This window comes from Dioscorea cayenensis, chromosome 2 (assembly GCF_009730915.1).
Source record: "Dioscorea cayenensis subsp. rotundata cultivar TDr96_F1 chromosome 2, TDr96_F1_v2_PseudoChromosome.rev07_lg8_w22 25.fasta, whole genome shotgun sequence".
NCBI classification, from domain to species: Eukaryota; Viridiplantae; Streptophyta; class Magnoliopsida; order Dioscoreales; family Dioscoreaceae; genus Dioscorea; species Dioscorea cayenensis.
The window spans coordinates 2,810,206-2,827,360 of NC_052472.1; the positions used below are offsets into that span (position 1 = coordinate 2,810,206).

General features: G+C 33.2%; 2 protein-coding genes across 2 annotated transcripts; one reads left to right on the plus strand and one right to left on the minus strand.

Annotated features, from left to right (window-relative positions):
- Positions 1 to 508: 508 nt before the first annotated feature.
- LOC120275558 (phospholipase D delta-like) lies at positions 509 to 13,096 on the plus strand. The gene is given in 11 exon segments (XM_039282179.1): positions 509 to 1,545; positions 1,726 to 1,842; positions 3,087 to 3,281; positions 4,127 to 4,408; positions 4,486 to 4,554; positions 4,850 to 4,997; positions 7,335 to 7,483; positions 9,166 to 9,336; positions 11,603 to 11,647; positions 11,649 to 11,801; positions 12,612 to 13,096. Coding segments are annotated over 11 exon segments (2,610 nt in total). The 5' UTR covers positions 509 to 552; the 3' UTR covers positions 12,900 to 13,096.
- Positions 13,097 to 13,696: 600 nt separating this feature from the next.
- LOC120270334 (plastocyanin-like) lies at positions 13,697 to 14,336 on the minus strand. The gene has a single exon (XM_039277342.1). It carries the CDS (start codon positions 14,204 to 14,206, stop codon positions 13,697 to 13,699), a length of 510 nt encoding a protein of 169 aa, XP_039133276.1. The 5' UTR covers positions 14,207 to 14,336.
- Between the last annotated feature and the right edge of the window lie 2,819 nt (positions 14,337 to 17,155).

The following is a 17,155-nucleotide window of genomic DNA, read 5'->3' on the forward strand; positions in this document are numbered from 1 at the left end:
ATTAAAAGTTCTATAATTGTTTATAAAGTCCAAACAATTAAAAAAAACTTAAATAATTGTTTTATTTTCTTATATATCCCTACAAGATAGGTCGTTATATATATAAAAAAAAAATTAATTTTTTATATTTTTATAATTTATTAGCTATTATTTTTAAAAAATATAGATAAATCAGAAAGAAAAAAATTTGAATTACATATCACTAGTGATATATTATTATCATACTTCCATAAAATCTTAAACTTCAGCTCTTTAAATATTTTATCTTTGATTTCTATAATAAGATTCAATAACTGAGTTATAAAATTTTTGGTACTAGCACTCAACGTGCTCATGAATAAAAAGTTAATAAAAATAAAAGTAAGGATTCAAACTTAATTACCAAAAAAATAATGATATTTTTTTAAAAAAACTAATTTTAGTATTTTCCGGGGACCTTAATGAAAAAAAAGCTTTAATAATAATAATAATAAAAGATAACCCGCCAACCACTCTCGTTTTTCATTCTCAAGCGAAGAAGAACCCAAAACCCTCTTCTTCTTCTTCTTCTTCATGGATTCCTCTCATGGTCCTTCATCGGAATCCATGCCGGATCAAGCCCTAGACGCTGCCGGAGGAGGCTCATCCGATGACCCTGTGCTCCTCCACGGTGACCTTGAGCTTTGGATCATCGAAGCCCGTAGTCTCCCCAATATGGACGTCTTCTCCGAGCGCTTCCGCCGCTGCTTTGCCCCCTGCCGCTCCCTGCTTTCCACTGCGACTCGTTCCATCTTCGACCCCCAGAAGCAGCAGCAGCAGCAGCACCATCACCACAAGATCATCACCAGTGACCCCTACGTTAAGGTCTCCATCGCCGGCGCCACCGTTGCTCGCACTCGCGTCATCTCCAACGCTCAGGATCCACGGTGGGACGAGCATTTCACGATTCCTCTCGCTCACTTCGCGAGTTTCATCGAGTTCCAGGCTAAGGACAATGATACTTTCGGCGCCCAGGTCATCGGCGCCGTTCGGGTCGCTGCTGCCCGAGTCGCCTCCGGCGAGGTTATTGAAGATTGGTTCTCGGTTATTGATTCCACTGGGAAGCCGCCGAAGCCTGACTCTGCTCTTCATCTCAAGATGCAGTTTTTCCCTGTTGAATCGAATTTATTGTACTGTAATGGTGTGGCTGGAGATCCTGAGAAGAAGGGGATTAGAGGGACCTATTTCCCTCTTAGGAAAGGGTGCTCAGTGAAGCTCTATCAGGATGCGCATTTTCAGGATGGGGAATTGCCTCCGATTGAGCTGGAAAATGGGGCGGTTTATGAGCAAGGGAAATGCTGGGAAGATATATGCAATGCTATCTTGGAGGCGCATCACATGATTTATATTGTGGGTTGGTCGGTGTTTACAGAGGTGAGGCTAGTGAGGGAGCCTCCCCGGGATCCATCTTTGCCTGAGAGTTACACACTGGGTGACCTACTGAAGTACAAGTCACAGGAGGGGGTTCGGGTGTGCTTGCTGGTTTGGGATGATAAGACTTCCCATGACAAGCTCTGCTTCAAGACGGTAATTGGATTCAGCTTTTTTTGCCACCCTTTTATTCCCATCTTTTCTACTTCAGTCTAGTATTGGGTATAATGGGTAAGCCTTCTTAAGTTTTGACATATCTACTTAGAATGAATTGTCCCATGGTTAACAGGCTTTACAAAATCTATAATTGCGCTCATAATTATGTCTGTTGTGCAGGCAGGATTGATGCAAACTCATGATGAGGAAACAAAGAAATTTTTCAAGCATTCATCTGTTATTTGCGTGTTGTCGCCTCGATACGGTAGCAGAAAGCTCAGCCTTTTCAAGCAACAGGCATGCTTCGTGTCAATGTTCAATCTTCTCGTTTGGTTGATGTGTGCAAGATTCATTACGTTTAGCTGTATGCATTAATATTTTAGAACCTGCATGAACCACCATATTATGACCTGTTAACCATCAAAAGTTAGTTAATCTCTAAGCTAGTTGAATGTCAACCAAAACTTCAATCGTTAAGTTTATGAACTGATAGAGGCATTGAATATGATTAAGTCCACTTAAAATGCAATTTGGTTGTGATTTCTTGGTTTCAATCTACCATTGTAAGAGAGAGAATGGGAACAAGAGGCAACAACTAGCTATGTGTAGGGTGTTGTTATAATTTGTAGATGACTTTTTTGAATGGGAGAACTTGTGAGAGTGTTGCAATTCTGAATGTGCTTGATGTTCAAATAAAATTGTTCTGTTTGGATCATTTTATTCATGTGATACATTCAACTCAACCAAACATGGCTGGTTTCATAATCTGCAGTACGGTTGCTAGAAGATGCCGAAGTTGTAGTCTGAACTATGAAGCAACACATATACAACAAGATTTGCATCATCAAGTTTATCTTATAGGTTGATAGTTTTTTGTCATGATTCTATTTGTGAACTTTTGATGGCCAGGCTAGGATCTTACTCAGAAATTTTGATATAAACCTGGTGTTATTTGAACATATTATATTGATTCTGTGTTGTGTTGAGGTATTGCCATCTAATCCATATCTGCATAACTTTAACCCACGGCACTCGTTTTTGTCAAAAGACATTCTTGTGATGCAACAACCAGTGAAGATTATCAATACAATTTAAATATTCCTTTTAATTTATTGGTTAGAGGGATATAATAGACATCTTTGAATGTTATAACATCTTCGATGATGGCATTGGTTGAATTGTATTCATTAGCATTTTTTGAGTGATTGAAGTCTTCTATTAGTTTTGATTTTTGTTTAGATACTAACTCGGTTTTTCTGAAAGCTGTCCAATGGAGCAATAGGTTGCGTTAGTACATATGATTAATTTGTCAATCAGTCAAATGGAATAATATGTTCTTCATCAATTATTTATTACTTTGTCATAGGGATTTATTTGGACAGTTTGTGCTTGATTTCTGGTGTACAATTCTTGAGTTTAATGTGAAACCTATATTTCTGCATCTATGGATTGAGCATGCAGTAGTTTGCAACCTTATATGATTGTTTGTTTTAATGGGGGAAAAAAATAAGAACTCTAGATCCTATTGTATCATTGTCCAGGTTGTGGGGAATCTCTTTACGCATCATCAAAAATGTGTTTTAGTTGATACTCAAGCTTCTCGAAATAAGAGGAAGATTACTGCTTTCATTGGAGGTCTTGATCTTTGTGATGGTCGCTATGATACTCCTCAGCATAGAATTTTTTGTGACCTTGACACTGTATTTGCAAATGATTTCCACAACCCCACATTTGCTGTGAGTTGAAATTCTTACACTGAAACATTCTGTTTTCTCAATTCCACTGTTATGTATTAATTATATTAGCATAGCAGTGCAATAGAATTTTTCCTAATCCATTCATTTATTTATTTAATTATTATGGTAAATGCTGTGTTTTATTCATATGTTTTTTTCAATCAGTAAAGATATATTTTCAGAAGAACTATGGAAATTGCTTGTCTGTTGCTTTCAGGGTCAATGTTGATCATTGAGGGAAGTGTTTTTCCCTTTTGCTATATCAATTGAATTGTGTTCATGAGATTAAGGTACCCGTAATCTGAGATATGATTAAAAATTATTTCCGCAAATGCCTAGAAGGAAGTGATTCGGAGAGAAGCCCAATTCTTACATCCGTTCCTTCATTTCCTTCTAATTTCTCTTAATTTGAGTCTCTTCAGATGGTTGGATCTTTTATTATAGCTTTGCAAGATAAACCATGTTATTTAATTTCAGTCCTTAACATTAACAAGATGCAACAAAGACCCTTGAATGCAAGACTAGTTTGACCTAAGCCACTATGGCCCAGTCAGAAGTTGACTTCAGAAGATATAACCCCTAAATGTATAAATTCACCGATAAAGTAAGATGGTGTTAAATTTAAATCTGAACTAATCTGGCCTCACCCTAAACTAAATCTGTAATTTGATATAATGTGCAACTTTTCTATTTAAGTGCTTGATGTTAATAGCATTCTTGCCCTAGTTTCTCATCAGTTCTAGTACAAATTCTTGACTGTACACGCATATGTGCTCAGGGTGCATACAAAATAATTCGCTTGTTTTCTCCTTGCTAGCATTTATGTCATTGATGCTTATGTGCAGTCAGCAACCAAAGGACCAAGACAACCATGGCATGATTTACATAGCAAAATTGAAGGGCCTGCTGCATATGATGTCCTTAAAAATTTTGAACAGCGTTGGCGAAAAGCAACAAAGTGGAAAGAATTTGGAAAACGCTTTAGAAAAGTATCTCGTTGGAGTGATGATGCACTAATAAAGCTCGAACGTATTTCATGGATACTCAGTCCGTCACCTACTGTTCCAAATGATAGTCAAAGTCTTTGGGTTTCAAAGGAAGAGGATTCAAGTACCTGGCATGTGCAGGTTGGATAATTGTAACTTACATTATGTAAATGATCTTTTTCCTGTATTGTTAATAGCTGTTAATCTGTGATTTTTAGGTACTCCGTTCAATTGATTCTGGATCTGTAACGGGATTTCCTAAAAATGTTCAAGAAGCTGAGGAGAAGGTATGCGTATTCCTATGGTTTCTGAATTATGTGATGGTTTATTTACTAAACAAAAGTTTAGTTAGTATAACAAGGATAGGATTTTAAGTTGTCAATCACTAAGTTGTGGAGTCATCCACTGTTGTTCAATGATTAAGTCTCTTATTTTAATTTGGTCATCAACTAACTCTATGTTTATTACAATTTCCACTACATACATGCTGGTTCCTACTTTGTTTCAATGCTACCTGTAAAAATTCACTTTTAATTCTAGATTTTTCTTGGTTTGGTGCTTGTTTCACATATGCTACTGCAGGACCTGGTTTGTGGAAAGAATATTGTAATTGACAAGAGCATCCACACAGCATATGTAAAGGCTATAAGATCTGCACAGAACTTCATATACATTGAAAACCAGTATTTCCTTGGTTCTTCTTTTGCTTGGCCATCTTACAAAAATGCAGGTTGGGGACAATTTTTATACTCTGGAACTGTTTTTTGTACTCCTTTCGCATGATTATTTACTCCTTGTGATTGAAGTATACAGGTCTTATATTTTCTCTGCTAAAAATTGACTTTATGATTTAAAATTCGTGAAGCTTGTGAAGATGTTGATTTAATAATTCTTTCTATCTACGAGGATAAATTTTCTCTAGTGGTGTTAGTAATTAGGTGGCAGAAGGTGTGGAGACTTTGTAGATGATGACAACATTCACAGATATAACAACCTATATATAAGCATCTTACCTTTTCTTAAAACAGAATATTAGTGTTTGGTCTGAGCATAGGGATAGGATTCAAGGGATTCATTTTTGAATTGTTTTGGAGGGAAAACTTTTTTCTATAATTGACTGAATTAATACCAACAAATATTTTTTGAGATTAAAATTACTATTTTCTACTAATATTAGAATTTTTACTCATATCAATTTATTTTAAAAATAATTATTGAATACATTAATTTTAATTAAACGTCATAAAAAATTTGCAGGAGTAACCGTAAACCATATTTTTTGGTGGTTGTAAATTTTCTGTTTGGTAAAAATTTTTTTAGATCAAATATAAAATCAAATCCTGTAAATTAAAATGGTTCATTGATAATAGTTAGTCATATAGTAAGAAAGACTTATGTTTCTTTACTTGTTTATTTTTGTGCCATAGTATAGTTTTTCTATTGAAATTATGTAATCTATGCTTTCCATTACTAGTGATGGTCCCTAGATTGTGGTAACCCTAATTGAATGATGATCTAGCTAGCGATTATTTTAAAAGTATATATAAAATACTAGAGAACTTTGTTTATGAACCTTTAGATAATATCTCTGGGAAACTAATTTATAAAACTTGTCAAACATAGTCAAACAAACATTATATGTTTTGTAAACAAAGGAAAAAAAAAGACAAAGAAACCTTTATTCAATCATTGGACAAAACTCCCAAGGGTTGTTTGGAATCTTTGGTAGGGAATAAAGGAGAGATTGGATTAAGGTGACATTTGGATTTAGGCTCTCCTTATTCCTTACGGTGTTTGAATAGAGAAGAATAAAGGAAAGGTGTTTGGGGAAGCAATGGGAGGGAGGATCATATTAAATTCATCATGTTTGATGTTTTATTTATATATGTTATGCAGACATGCATATACATAAATACATGCATACACATACCTATATGATTACACACAGAGACATGTATAAACATATATGCGTAAATACATACATACATGTACAAAAGTGTATATCTACACACACACACACGTGCGCGTGCATATATATTATTTATATTAATATATATGTATATATATATATTAGAAAATTAAGTAAATCCATTGATAAGTACTTATTAAAATTTTATTAATTAATTTTCATAATTGTGTATAGTCAACAATAAGAAAAGAAAGTAAAGGATAACATCAGATTGGGTTGAGGGTATAATTGTAGTTTTCATTCTAACCTTAATCTGGGAGCTACTCTTGGGGTGTGGTGCAAGTGGCTTAATCTTATTAACACCCTTATGCCTCATGGGAAAGACTGAGAGGTTTTGGGGTGCTTGGAAAAAATTTGAGGAATAAGGAAGAATAAGGGATTGTTTAAATTAGTCATTGCACATGGAAGAAGGAAGACATAATCACCATGGGTTATGGAGTGGCAGCACAGAAAAAACTGAACTTTTTATTACACTACCACTTTCAATTCTGGGACTTACAAGATTTATTTTAGGATAAAGCCTAGATAAGATGAAGACTGACGATTTATCAAACTAACTATCAAAATAAGAATTATGATGAAACAAATATGAAATGAAACTGGAACTGCAACTATGATAAAGTCAACTAAATTGAGATAAGCACATGCTAAACGAGTTTCAAATCTCAGAAGTAGGCATTTATCAACTCTCATTTATTATGACCCATATCCACACTAAATTTGTATTGCTTCAATACTGTCTTGTTCAGGTTTGAACTCTAACAGTTAAAATTTTGAGTTGGTGTATGATGTAACCTCTAACAGTCAACAGATATTTGGACTTTTGAGCTACTTGATTATTGGTATATCGTTTGTTTCTGTTGATACATGCTTGCAATTGATATATATGAGCATTCTCCTTAATGTTTTTTAATTTATGTTGTCCTATATATTTAATAACCACTTTTTTGAGGTCTCCCATTTTTGACTTCTTTTTTTTTTTTTTGGCATTTCAATTTCCTAGATATAGTTATGTTTATCTCCTTACTGATATTTGTACATATATATGATCTGCAAGTATTATGTATGCACCTCTGAGTATACAACTTTCTTAAACAGGTGCTAGTAATCTTGTTCCAATCGAACTGGCCCTTAAGATTGTGAGCAAAATTAGAGCTAGAGAGCGATTTGCTGTGTATATTGTCATACCAATGTGGCCTGAAGGTGTTCCTACCGATTCTTCTGTGCAAGAAATTCTTTTCTGGCAGGTAGTGCCACTGCCCAAATTTAAGAATATATGTTTGTTAGTGACAATCTTTCATGTGCTTCCTAAGGGCAGGGTTTTTCTATGCTGATCCATGTAGGATGGATAGTACTTGCAATGTCTTATACTTTTCCTTATATCTATTCAATTTGTTCTGTAAATTGAACCTTTCCATTCTGTACTGTCAAACACCTTGTGCTTGAGATTGGCATTCAGAATGAACAAGCTCATGAATGGATGGGTATTAATGTTTATTCCTGACTAAGGTTGTGGTAAATCATTGGTGTGAACGTGTCACCCCTTGATTGATTTTTCATTTTAGATGAATACCTTCACACTGTTAACTACCTATATTTAGTGATGTGCTTGAATTTCTTAATTCACCTGCAAAGATAAGGTATTCAGGACTGCCTTGAGGAATCTATGTATGTTGTAGGCTTTATAAAATCTGCTTCACTGTCATGTTATTTTACTTATGGCTCATGGACTAATAACTTTTGATGATATTAACCTATCTACATGGTCACATTTAGTCAGCTTCAAATTGCCATCACTATAGCCTTGATGACATCCACCTTTCTATTAGAGTAACTAGTAGTATATTGGTTAATTTGATAAGCATGAATTTGTATATATTTGTCTATGTCTCTCATCCAATAAGTTTAGGCTATTGTGTTGAATTAGGAGGAACTGTCTGTTTAGTTTGCATCAGATAAACTCAATGTGTCCTTATGTTCTATCTACATAGAGCCACTAGGCTCAAGGGTGAATTTATCTATTATCTTAAGCAAGAAGTTTACTCTGGACCATTAACATCTAAATTCTTCACAAGATTTTGTTCAAACAGCTTTTAAAAACAAAGATGCTGAAAGAAAAGCTTTTTAAGAAGTTTAAACTTGGATTTTGTAACAAAAGGTTTTGTTTTTCTCTATTTTTGATAGCCTAAAATGAGCTATCAAAAAAAGATATCAAAAATCGGTTTTGAATTCTATTGCCCTAATTGCTTAGGTGGTATTACCCCTTATTTCAACCATAATGTCTCATAGTTCAAAGAAATTATTTATTTGATTATTTTTTACTTTAGAGGGTAGCTCTCATTCAAATGTCAAAGATTGCTAGACTGCTTTCATGACTTGATTACTACAAATCGACACAATGAAAATAAGAGCATGTATCTTAGCTCATTTATATTTTCAAGAAAAGGCCGTTAGAGTTGGATTGTAGTGTTAACTGTCAATTGATTCAGGGATATTTTTGTTGCATTACTTATTAGGCTTTGTTTCTAATTTGGTATAAGAGGGTAATAATGTCTTCTGGTTTGGCCTAATCCTTCCCTGCTTTCTGAGAGAGCTGGTGCTTTGTTGTAATTTCAAGTATTTCTGTCGTGTTCTAGGTCTATTAATGAATTTCATGTTCTCTCTTTTAGTCGTTGTTGATTTTAAATTGCATCTGATATTGTATCATGGCTAGGTTAAGTAGTTTTTTGCAACGCAGCTAATCTAAAATGGACCCATATCAAGGGGCTGTATTACTGTAATTATAGTGAAGCATTGGTTGAGCTGACAAATATGAACATGATTATGAAGGATGGAGGTGGTTGTTTGGCTGTGTGCTGCTTAAGATTTCAAATTCATGCTTTCATTACATCAAATGACTAATATATAAACACGCTTATCTTACATGCAGGGTCAAACAATGCAGATGATGTATGACATTGTGGGTCAGGAACTTAAATCTATGAATATCGAAAATGCTCACCCTGAAGATTACCTTAACTTTTACTGCCTTGGCAATCGAGAAGAATGTCCCAAGGATATCATGGAACCCACTGATCAAGCTTCAGAGAAAAGTCCAGTGGTATGGTATCCACCAACTTTTGCAGAACGAATGTCTAGTTTGATACTTCTATCAGTTGAATCATACCCAAAAAGTGATATAATTTGGCATAAATACTTTCTTGTTGCAAATTTGAAATTACTTCACTACAATTAATTGTGAATATTTCATACAAATGTATTCGTGAGTAAATATGCACTTCTTAAGATTATTTTACTTATCCTGAAAAGTAAGTTTTGGCCAGCACCATTCTAGCATATTTCTTGTTGGTGGATGTGGAAGAACATAAGAATATATATATATATACACTAGAATGCACAGAAGTTGGATTAGGTCTCCTTGAGTCTGCTTTGCTGTTTCTACAAACTATGCAATTTAACATATAAGCCCATAGGTTTGGGATGATTAATTTCACTAATCATAAATTTTTGTATTTGGGACCTATCATAATATTTTGATGGTGTCTTGTGTGCTAAGAGTTTGATTTTGATAGCAGATGTTATTGCAAACAAAACATTGTTTCTGTACATTATTTTCTTATTAACTCTGACGAATAATTTTAAGTTTAAAGGGTTATGTATGATATACTATTTACAACTGGAAAATACCATTCAGTAAAACTGTGATGTGAGAATTGGTTACCTTAACTTTTATGTTTAGGCCCATTGGTTTCAGTCAACACTAACTGTTTTTATGTTATTCTGGATAACATTAATCCTGTGGCAAGTCTAGTATCATGAAGAAAACTGGGCATTGTTTGCTTGAAGTTTTCTTATTGCTTTTGTAGCATTTCATAAACAATTTGGTAGAAAATTGAGGATCATGTGTTTCCCTATGTGCACATGTGCTTGAGAAATGTTACATAAACCTATCAAAAATGTTATTCATAGGATGACAGTTCCAATATCAAAATAATGGTTGGACTTATTGAATCTTCCTGGATGATAATGTTGGTTAAATTGTTGAATGAAAAGCAATGGGAAATTGGTTGGGGAACCAATTTTAATTATTCTTCAGATAAAAAACCAAGGGGGTTGGCATCCAACATTATGTAAGACAAGTGTCCATTGCTGTGTTGCTATGACTTTTCTCAAGAAAATGGCAATAGATACAACACTGTGCATCCTCCTCCTTTGTGATATTTGTATTCTGTATGCGGTGAAATTTCATGAACAAATTTGATGCTTTAAGTTTCTGCACCTGCCAATGGAAATTCACTTCTTATGCCTTTAGTTCTGTACCATTTTCTTTATATTGTGATGTGCAGATTTATTGAAATCTTAGTAGCGCTATTTAATGAAACCCCTTTCCATAGCTTGTTTGACTGAAATTATTAAGTAGAGAAGGCCGCATTTTGCTAATACATTCTTTTTGTTGGTTATTTTAGGAGAATTTCCCTGAGATTATCATTATGTACTTAGTAACTTTTAGATAAGGTAGATCTGTAACTGTTGTTATTATTACTGCAGGAAACTTAATAATGGAATTTGTTCAAATGTTTTCTGTTTGTTACATATGCTGCAAGTTTCATTTGATTGCCACCATGGTAAAACATGTTGAGAAAGCCATGTAGATGTTGAAAGATGATGCCTGACCTTAAATGTAAACCTTGCGATCACAAAAGGTTGCAATCTGGTAGATAACTAAATTGGTCTACACTTGTTAATTCTTGAGCATGGGCATTGGTGGTTCAAAAACTTTTAAGTGTCAAGTTGGGATTTTTGAGCTATGTTTTCATGTAGATTCTTTTGAGACATTTTTGTTGCATTTGGAATGAACCCATTCCAATAAAATTCGAGGTGTAAAATATATAGTAGTTTGGCTCTTACTGTTCGTATCTCTTAATATCCTAGTCTTTGGGGAGCACTTCTTGGTTAATGGTTGCTCAAACCATCAATTTCTTAAATTTTTGCAAATGTCTGTCATGATTCCTCTCTAATTTGTGCATGTTTATGTGAACAGAAGGTAGAAGCTATGATTTTTTTGGCATCTTAATAACAGTAAAATTTCTTAATAAGAGTTCTTTATGGTTGACATGCACACTGTGTTTTGTTTGTATATTTCCATGGCATTTGAATGCTCTAATGTTGGTTATACGAACATATTTGGACTGCACTTATCATTGCTTTTGTTCACTTGTGTTTGTTCTGCTTTAATTGAAAGGTATGTTATTTCTGTACATGCTTTGATTGCTTTCTCCATTACAAAGGTGATGGAAAAATATTCATTATCACTTATGGCCAATTGGAAATATATAGTGACAGTTAATTTTTCAAATTGTTGTCAGGCCTTGGCTCAAAAGTTTCGGCGATTCATGATTTATGTTCATTCAAAAGGGAATGATAGTTGATGACGAGTATGTGCTGTTGGGGTCTGCTAACATCAATCAAAGATCTCTAGATGGCTCAAGAGATACTGAAATAGCTATGGGTGCTTATCAACCCCATCACACATTGGCTGAGAAAAAAAGGCATCCACATGGTCAGGTTGGTAATATCATCTCCTATCTGGAAATATCTCATCTTGCTAATCTACATTGAGGAATATTTTTGTTGCAAGTAATTCATCATTTCAAGTTAGTCATATAAACTATCTTTTTTCACCTTTGCTTTTATGCTTTTATGCTTTTATGTTGGAATCGATTATCATATCAGTTTGGTGTAATCCTAGAACCTTAGGGATAGATGAAATCTTTTTTACTAGCAAACCAAGCATTGCTTGAACTGAAGGAATTCTACGCAAATTTTTATAGTAATAATATTTGTTTCACATCGGCGCATTGGAGTAACTAGTAGTCCCAAATCAATTGATTTAGTAAATTTGAGTTTGAATATCTAAGTCTAATGCTCTCATCTATCAGCTTAAATTTTTAGGTTGAATCAAGTCTGGCTGATATGTGTTCGGTTTGTGCTTTACACCTTTCATCTCCATCTCTTTCTCTTTGTGCTTCTTCTGAAGCCAACTTATGAAGCATGATTCCAGCTTGACCAATTCCCTTGCTTGAGTTTAGATCGAATACCTAAGTATTATTATCATTCAACATTTATCATCTTTGCTTATTTGTCTTAATTTTTAGCTTCATTAGTGTTTCTAATACTGTATTAAATGCTATTACTCCCTGAAGCAACATTGCAATCTGTAAATCAACCTAGAGGCTAAACACTTGCTAGTTACTAGTTGCGTATCCCTTGTTATTTCTTCGATATCATGTGTTGAAATGCCGAAAAAGATGCATTGTTTATGACTATTTGATGGCTTGTAACATGAACTTAAAAACAAATAAATTTGTGTCATAGGTATACGGTTACAGGATGTCGCTGTGGGCAGAGCATCTTGCTTCACTAGATCCTTGTTTCAAGGAACCCAACACTTTGGATTGTGTTCGACATGTAAATAGAATAGCCGAACAAAACCGTGACAATTTCGCTGCCGAGGAGTACAAACCATTGCAAGGTCATCTTCTCAAATACCCAATTAAAATAAACACCGACGGAAAGATCGAGTCCGTCTGGGAGACCTTTCCTGACGTCGGTGGTAAAGTTCTAGGTTGCCCTACTTCACTTCCTGATACATTGACAATGTAATCTATATATCCTCAATTTAAATAATCTCTAATTGCGGGAATTCGACATCAATAAGCTCTGTGCAAGCCTTGCTGTGTATTTCTTTAGTGTATAATTAATGTATGATTAATTTCATTCTGTGTATCATAGATGCTATCTTCTGTGATTAAATCTACCTGCATTATTTTATTAATCCATAACCTAATTTGATGTCTTTATTAACATTGGCAACTTATTGACATGTTTAACTGCTTGTAAAGCTTGAAATTTCTTGTGTTGAAGTTTATTTTATCAAGTAATATCATAAGCGATAATAATCGAGGAATATTTCGTTGTCCTCATAGCATGATAGGGTTTTTTTTTCATTCATCAGGGATGTCTAAATTCATAATTCTCTTCTCAATACATGACTAATTTATTTATTTGTTTGTTTTTAATACTGTCATTATGTAAGTTTTTGTAGTTTTTCTAGATTTGTATCACAGCCTCAATTAGACAAGCCTTATTAAAAAACCAAGAAAGAACATGTTCAAAATACTACCTAAAATTATTAGAAACCTTTTAACTTCACTTCTTTTAACAATCATAATAACTGAAGCAATTCATTCCCATCAAATGTTCTACATAACTTAACATCAACAAAACTCCAAACTCACTCACTTTTTCTCTTTATAATCAAATTCAACAACATTAACTAGAGAATACAAAGAGAAGTGACCACATAACAGACACCCAAGATTACTACTACATTCTTTATTATCTCATCATTCATAGACAAATTACAACAAAACAACATAAACAAACCAAACTTTCAAAAACTAATTAACAGTAACTACTCCCTTCATGCCAGCACCCTGGTGAGGTGAACAATAGAAGACATAACTTCCTGGCTTGTCCAGTGTAACACTGTAAGTCTCTCCTGGTGCATTCATAAGGTCCTCCTCACTCATTGATATCTTCGTCGCATCGACACCTGCCGGCACTCCATCCTCATCGAAAATGACATTATGCGGGAACCCGGCATTGTTCTTGAACACTATCTTTTCTCCAGAAGACACAGAGAACTCCGACGGCACGAAAGCCAGTGAACCATCATTGCCTCCAAGCAATATTTCCACAGCCATGGCATTGCTTGCAAGTATTGCACTTGCTGCCGTGGCGGCAACCGCAACACCGACGTCTTTCAGAGAGGCCTTGATGCACATCTTTGCATTACTTGAACAATAGCTTATAGTTGTTGTTGTTGTTGTTGTTGTTGTTGTTTTGTTAATGGCTTTGAGGCCTGTGAAGGATGGGATGCTCAATGTTGCAGCTGTTAAACTTGCCATTGTATCCTTTTTTTTTTTTCTTCTTCTTGTTTTGTTGTTTGGGGTGTCTTTGGAAGGATGAAGGATTGAAGAGAGTGATAGTGTTTAAATAAATGGAAAATGGGTGGATGAATGAATGGGTGGATGGAGTTGAGTGATGAAGGGAAAAAGTATCTGAGGTTTTATTGGGGATATGGATGTGTGGAGGTGGTGGCCATGGGATTATGTTTGTTATCCTTTGGAAGAGTGTTTTGATTGGTTGGAATTGGGTGTTTGTTTTGATGATGTGGCTTCATGAGTGGCCTTTGGAATGAGGAGTTCAAGATGAGGCTTAGATTCAAGTTGAGTTGGCTTGACTACTTGTTCTTCATCTTGTGTGTGGTTCATGATCTATATAAATATATATATATATATTAGAATGTAGATGTTTTGGTTAACTGAATGATTGAAATATGATGTTATATTTAAAAATGTATTTTATTTAAATATGTTTTATTTTTAAAAATAATGATCAAAGTTTGGTGATTTTGCATTTTTTTAAAAAAATTCCATCTGTTTATTTAAATTTTAAATATTTTAATTATTGAAAAAAACTATTAACTTGTTTTAGTTTGGTAATTTTATTTGATTATTTCAAAATATATTTTTCAAAATTTTTATTTTTGGCATTTAAGATAAAGTTTAAATATTCAATTTAATCCAAATAAATAATAATCACAGAAATTATATCTTTATACATACATGCAGCCATTCTTTTCTTAGTAACTGCTACTTTATGATTGATTGAGAGATGTGGTTGGATAAAAATTGGTAGTTTTTATTTAAGAGAGATTTTTAAGGGAAATACAAATATTGTATGAATATTTAACATTTTGAGGATTAGTTCTCACTAAAATTGATGTTTAGGGAAACTATATATCAACATAAAGATAAAAGATAAGTGTGGTATTAAACATATTATTTGTGAAAAAGTTTAAAAAAAAAAGGAAATAAAGAGTTATTTAATTGAGAGACAATACAAGTGTTAGTGTGCTACCACATCTGGGGCTCCAACAAGTGAATAAAAAACAAAGAAAAAAAAAGCTATATCAATTGACGGAATGACAAGTGTAAATTTGGGTTTTCATATGAGAAGCTTATATGAAAGGGTTAGGCCTTGAGATTTAACAAAAAAATATCGGATGTAAAAATGCTCGATTTTGCCACAATTCTGATAGAGCATCCTTATGAAGTCATTGTTTCCTGGGACCACCCATACACAATCATTACTCACACTTCTAGAAATGTCCCTTTACCCAAAATTCGAACTCTCACCACTTGTGAAGGGTTTTATTGGGGACCCGGCTACCAATAGACCACTTGGTCGTTGATAATGAATTTGTGTGTTGTTGAGAGCTTTTTAATTTCAATTGTATACTCATGTCATTGTGCTTGTATACCTCTAGTTACGTAAAGAGAAATTTTTTTATAAGGGTATTATTGATATAGTGAAAGCATTTCAAGTGACTCTAAAAAGTCTCATGGTTTTTCCCTCGATTTGGAAAGTTTTCTATGCTAAAATTGGTGTTATGCATCGTTTGCTTGCATTTGTCGGGTTTTAGAATTAATTATCACATTCGAGATCACAAACAGAGTTTAAATTGGCATTTGCAAGAGTTATATTTAACCCACATAGAGGTCATATGTCCACATAGAAGTCACATAACATTGTTAAAAAGCCATATGAGCTTCTTCTAGCCCGTATAAAGACCATATAGGATCAGCAGCAAGTCGTGCGAGTAATGTGTGCCCACATATAGACAATGTGCGAATAATAATTATGAATAATAACTTCACCGAGATTTTTAACTATTGCAGTGCTGAAAACCTTAGCAACAAATTTGTTTTTTAAAAAAACTCCTAAGATCCATACAAAGTGCAAAAGTTGAATGATTATTCTTTGTCAATACAAGTATGTTTTGCTATGTACTTTTATTTCATTTCTCATAATCCAAGCATTTTGCTCTTGCAATTACAAAATTAGTTTTTCTTTCTTATAAATTATGATATAATATTCATGATATAAAAAAATGTCATTACTGATATTGTGTTTTTATTTGTCACCAATCATTAAACAATCCACTACACAATGTACTTGATGTTAAAAAATGTTTTGTATACTTTTGAGTTTAATAACAGATGTACAAATTATGGTATTATGTGTATTATACATTTGAAAATGTACATCCTATACACTATGATGATACTAAAGCTCATATATTCAAAGTTACTTTATATATCCATCAAGAAAATCTCCATCAAGAAAATCTCAAAATGAAAACTTTATATGTGGATTTTAAATTCATATATAAAAATGTTGTAAATTTTAATCTACTTCTATTTTTTGAAGTAAATATTTGGATCAAATTTATAAATTTATTATTTAAGTTATATAATTGAAGATTATTATCATTTTGTTGGATTACAAGGAAGATGAAAAAATATATTTTATAAATTTTGATGTCATGACAATTTTTAATATATAGGTTATAAAAATTGATTTTAACTTTCATTTTAATTCTAAAATTTTAATGTGCTAAATTCTAGTTTATGTTAAAATAATTAGCTCCTCGTATTCAAATTTTGTTATAATTGATTCTAATATAATGTACATCATGTTTTCTTCAGCAAACAAATTATGGTATCAAAGCTAAATTTTGATATTCAAATAATTGTTTACAATTACTTTAAATATTTATTATGGTTATTTTTATTAATTGATAAATTATTTAATAAGGAAATGATTTTAAAAATAATTTTTAATAAAACCCAATTAATTAAAAAAAACACCTCCACATGTGTATATTTCTTTTCCATACTTTTTGATAGTACTACAATCGTGTAGACTTATCATCGAAAAGGGGCGAGGAAAGGTTCAGTGGCACCCATTTATTTGATTTTTATATTTTTTAAAAATATGAAATATTTTTA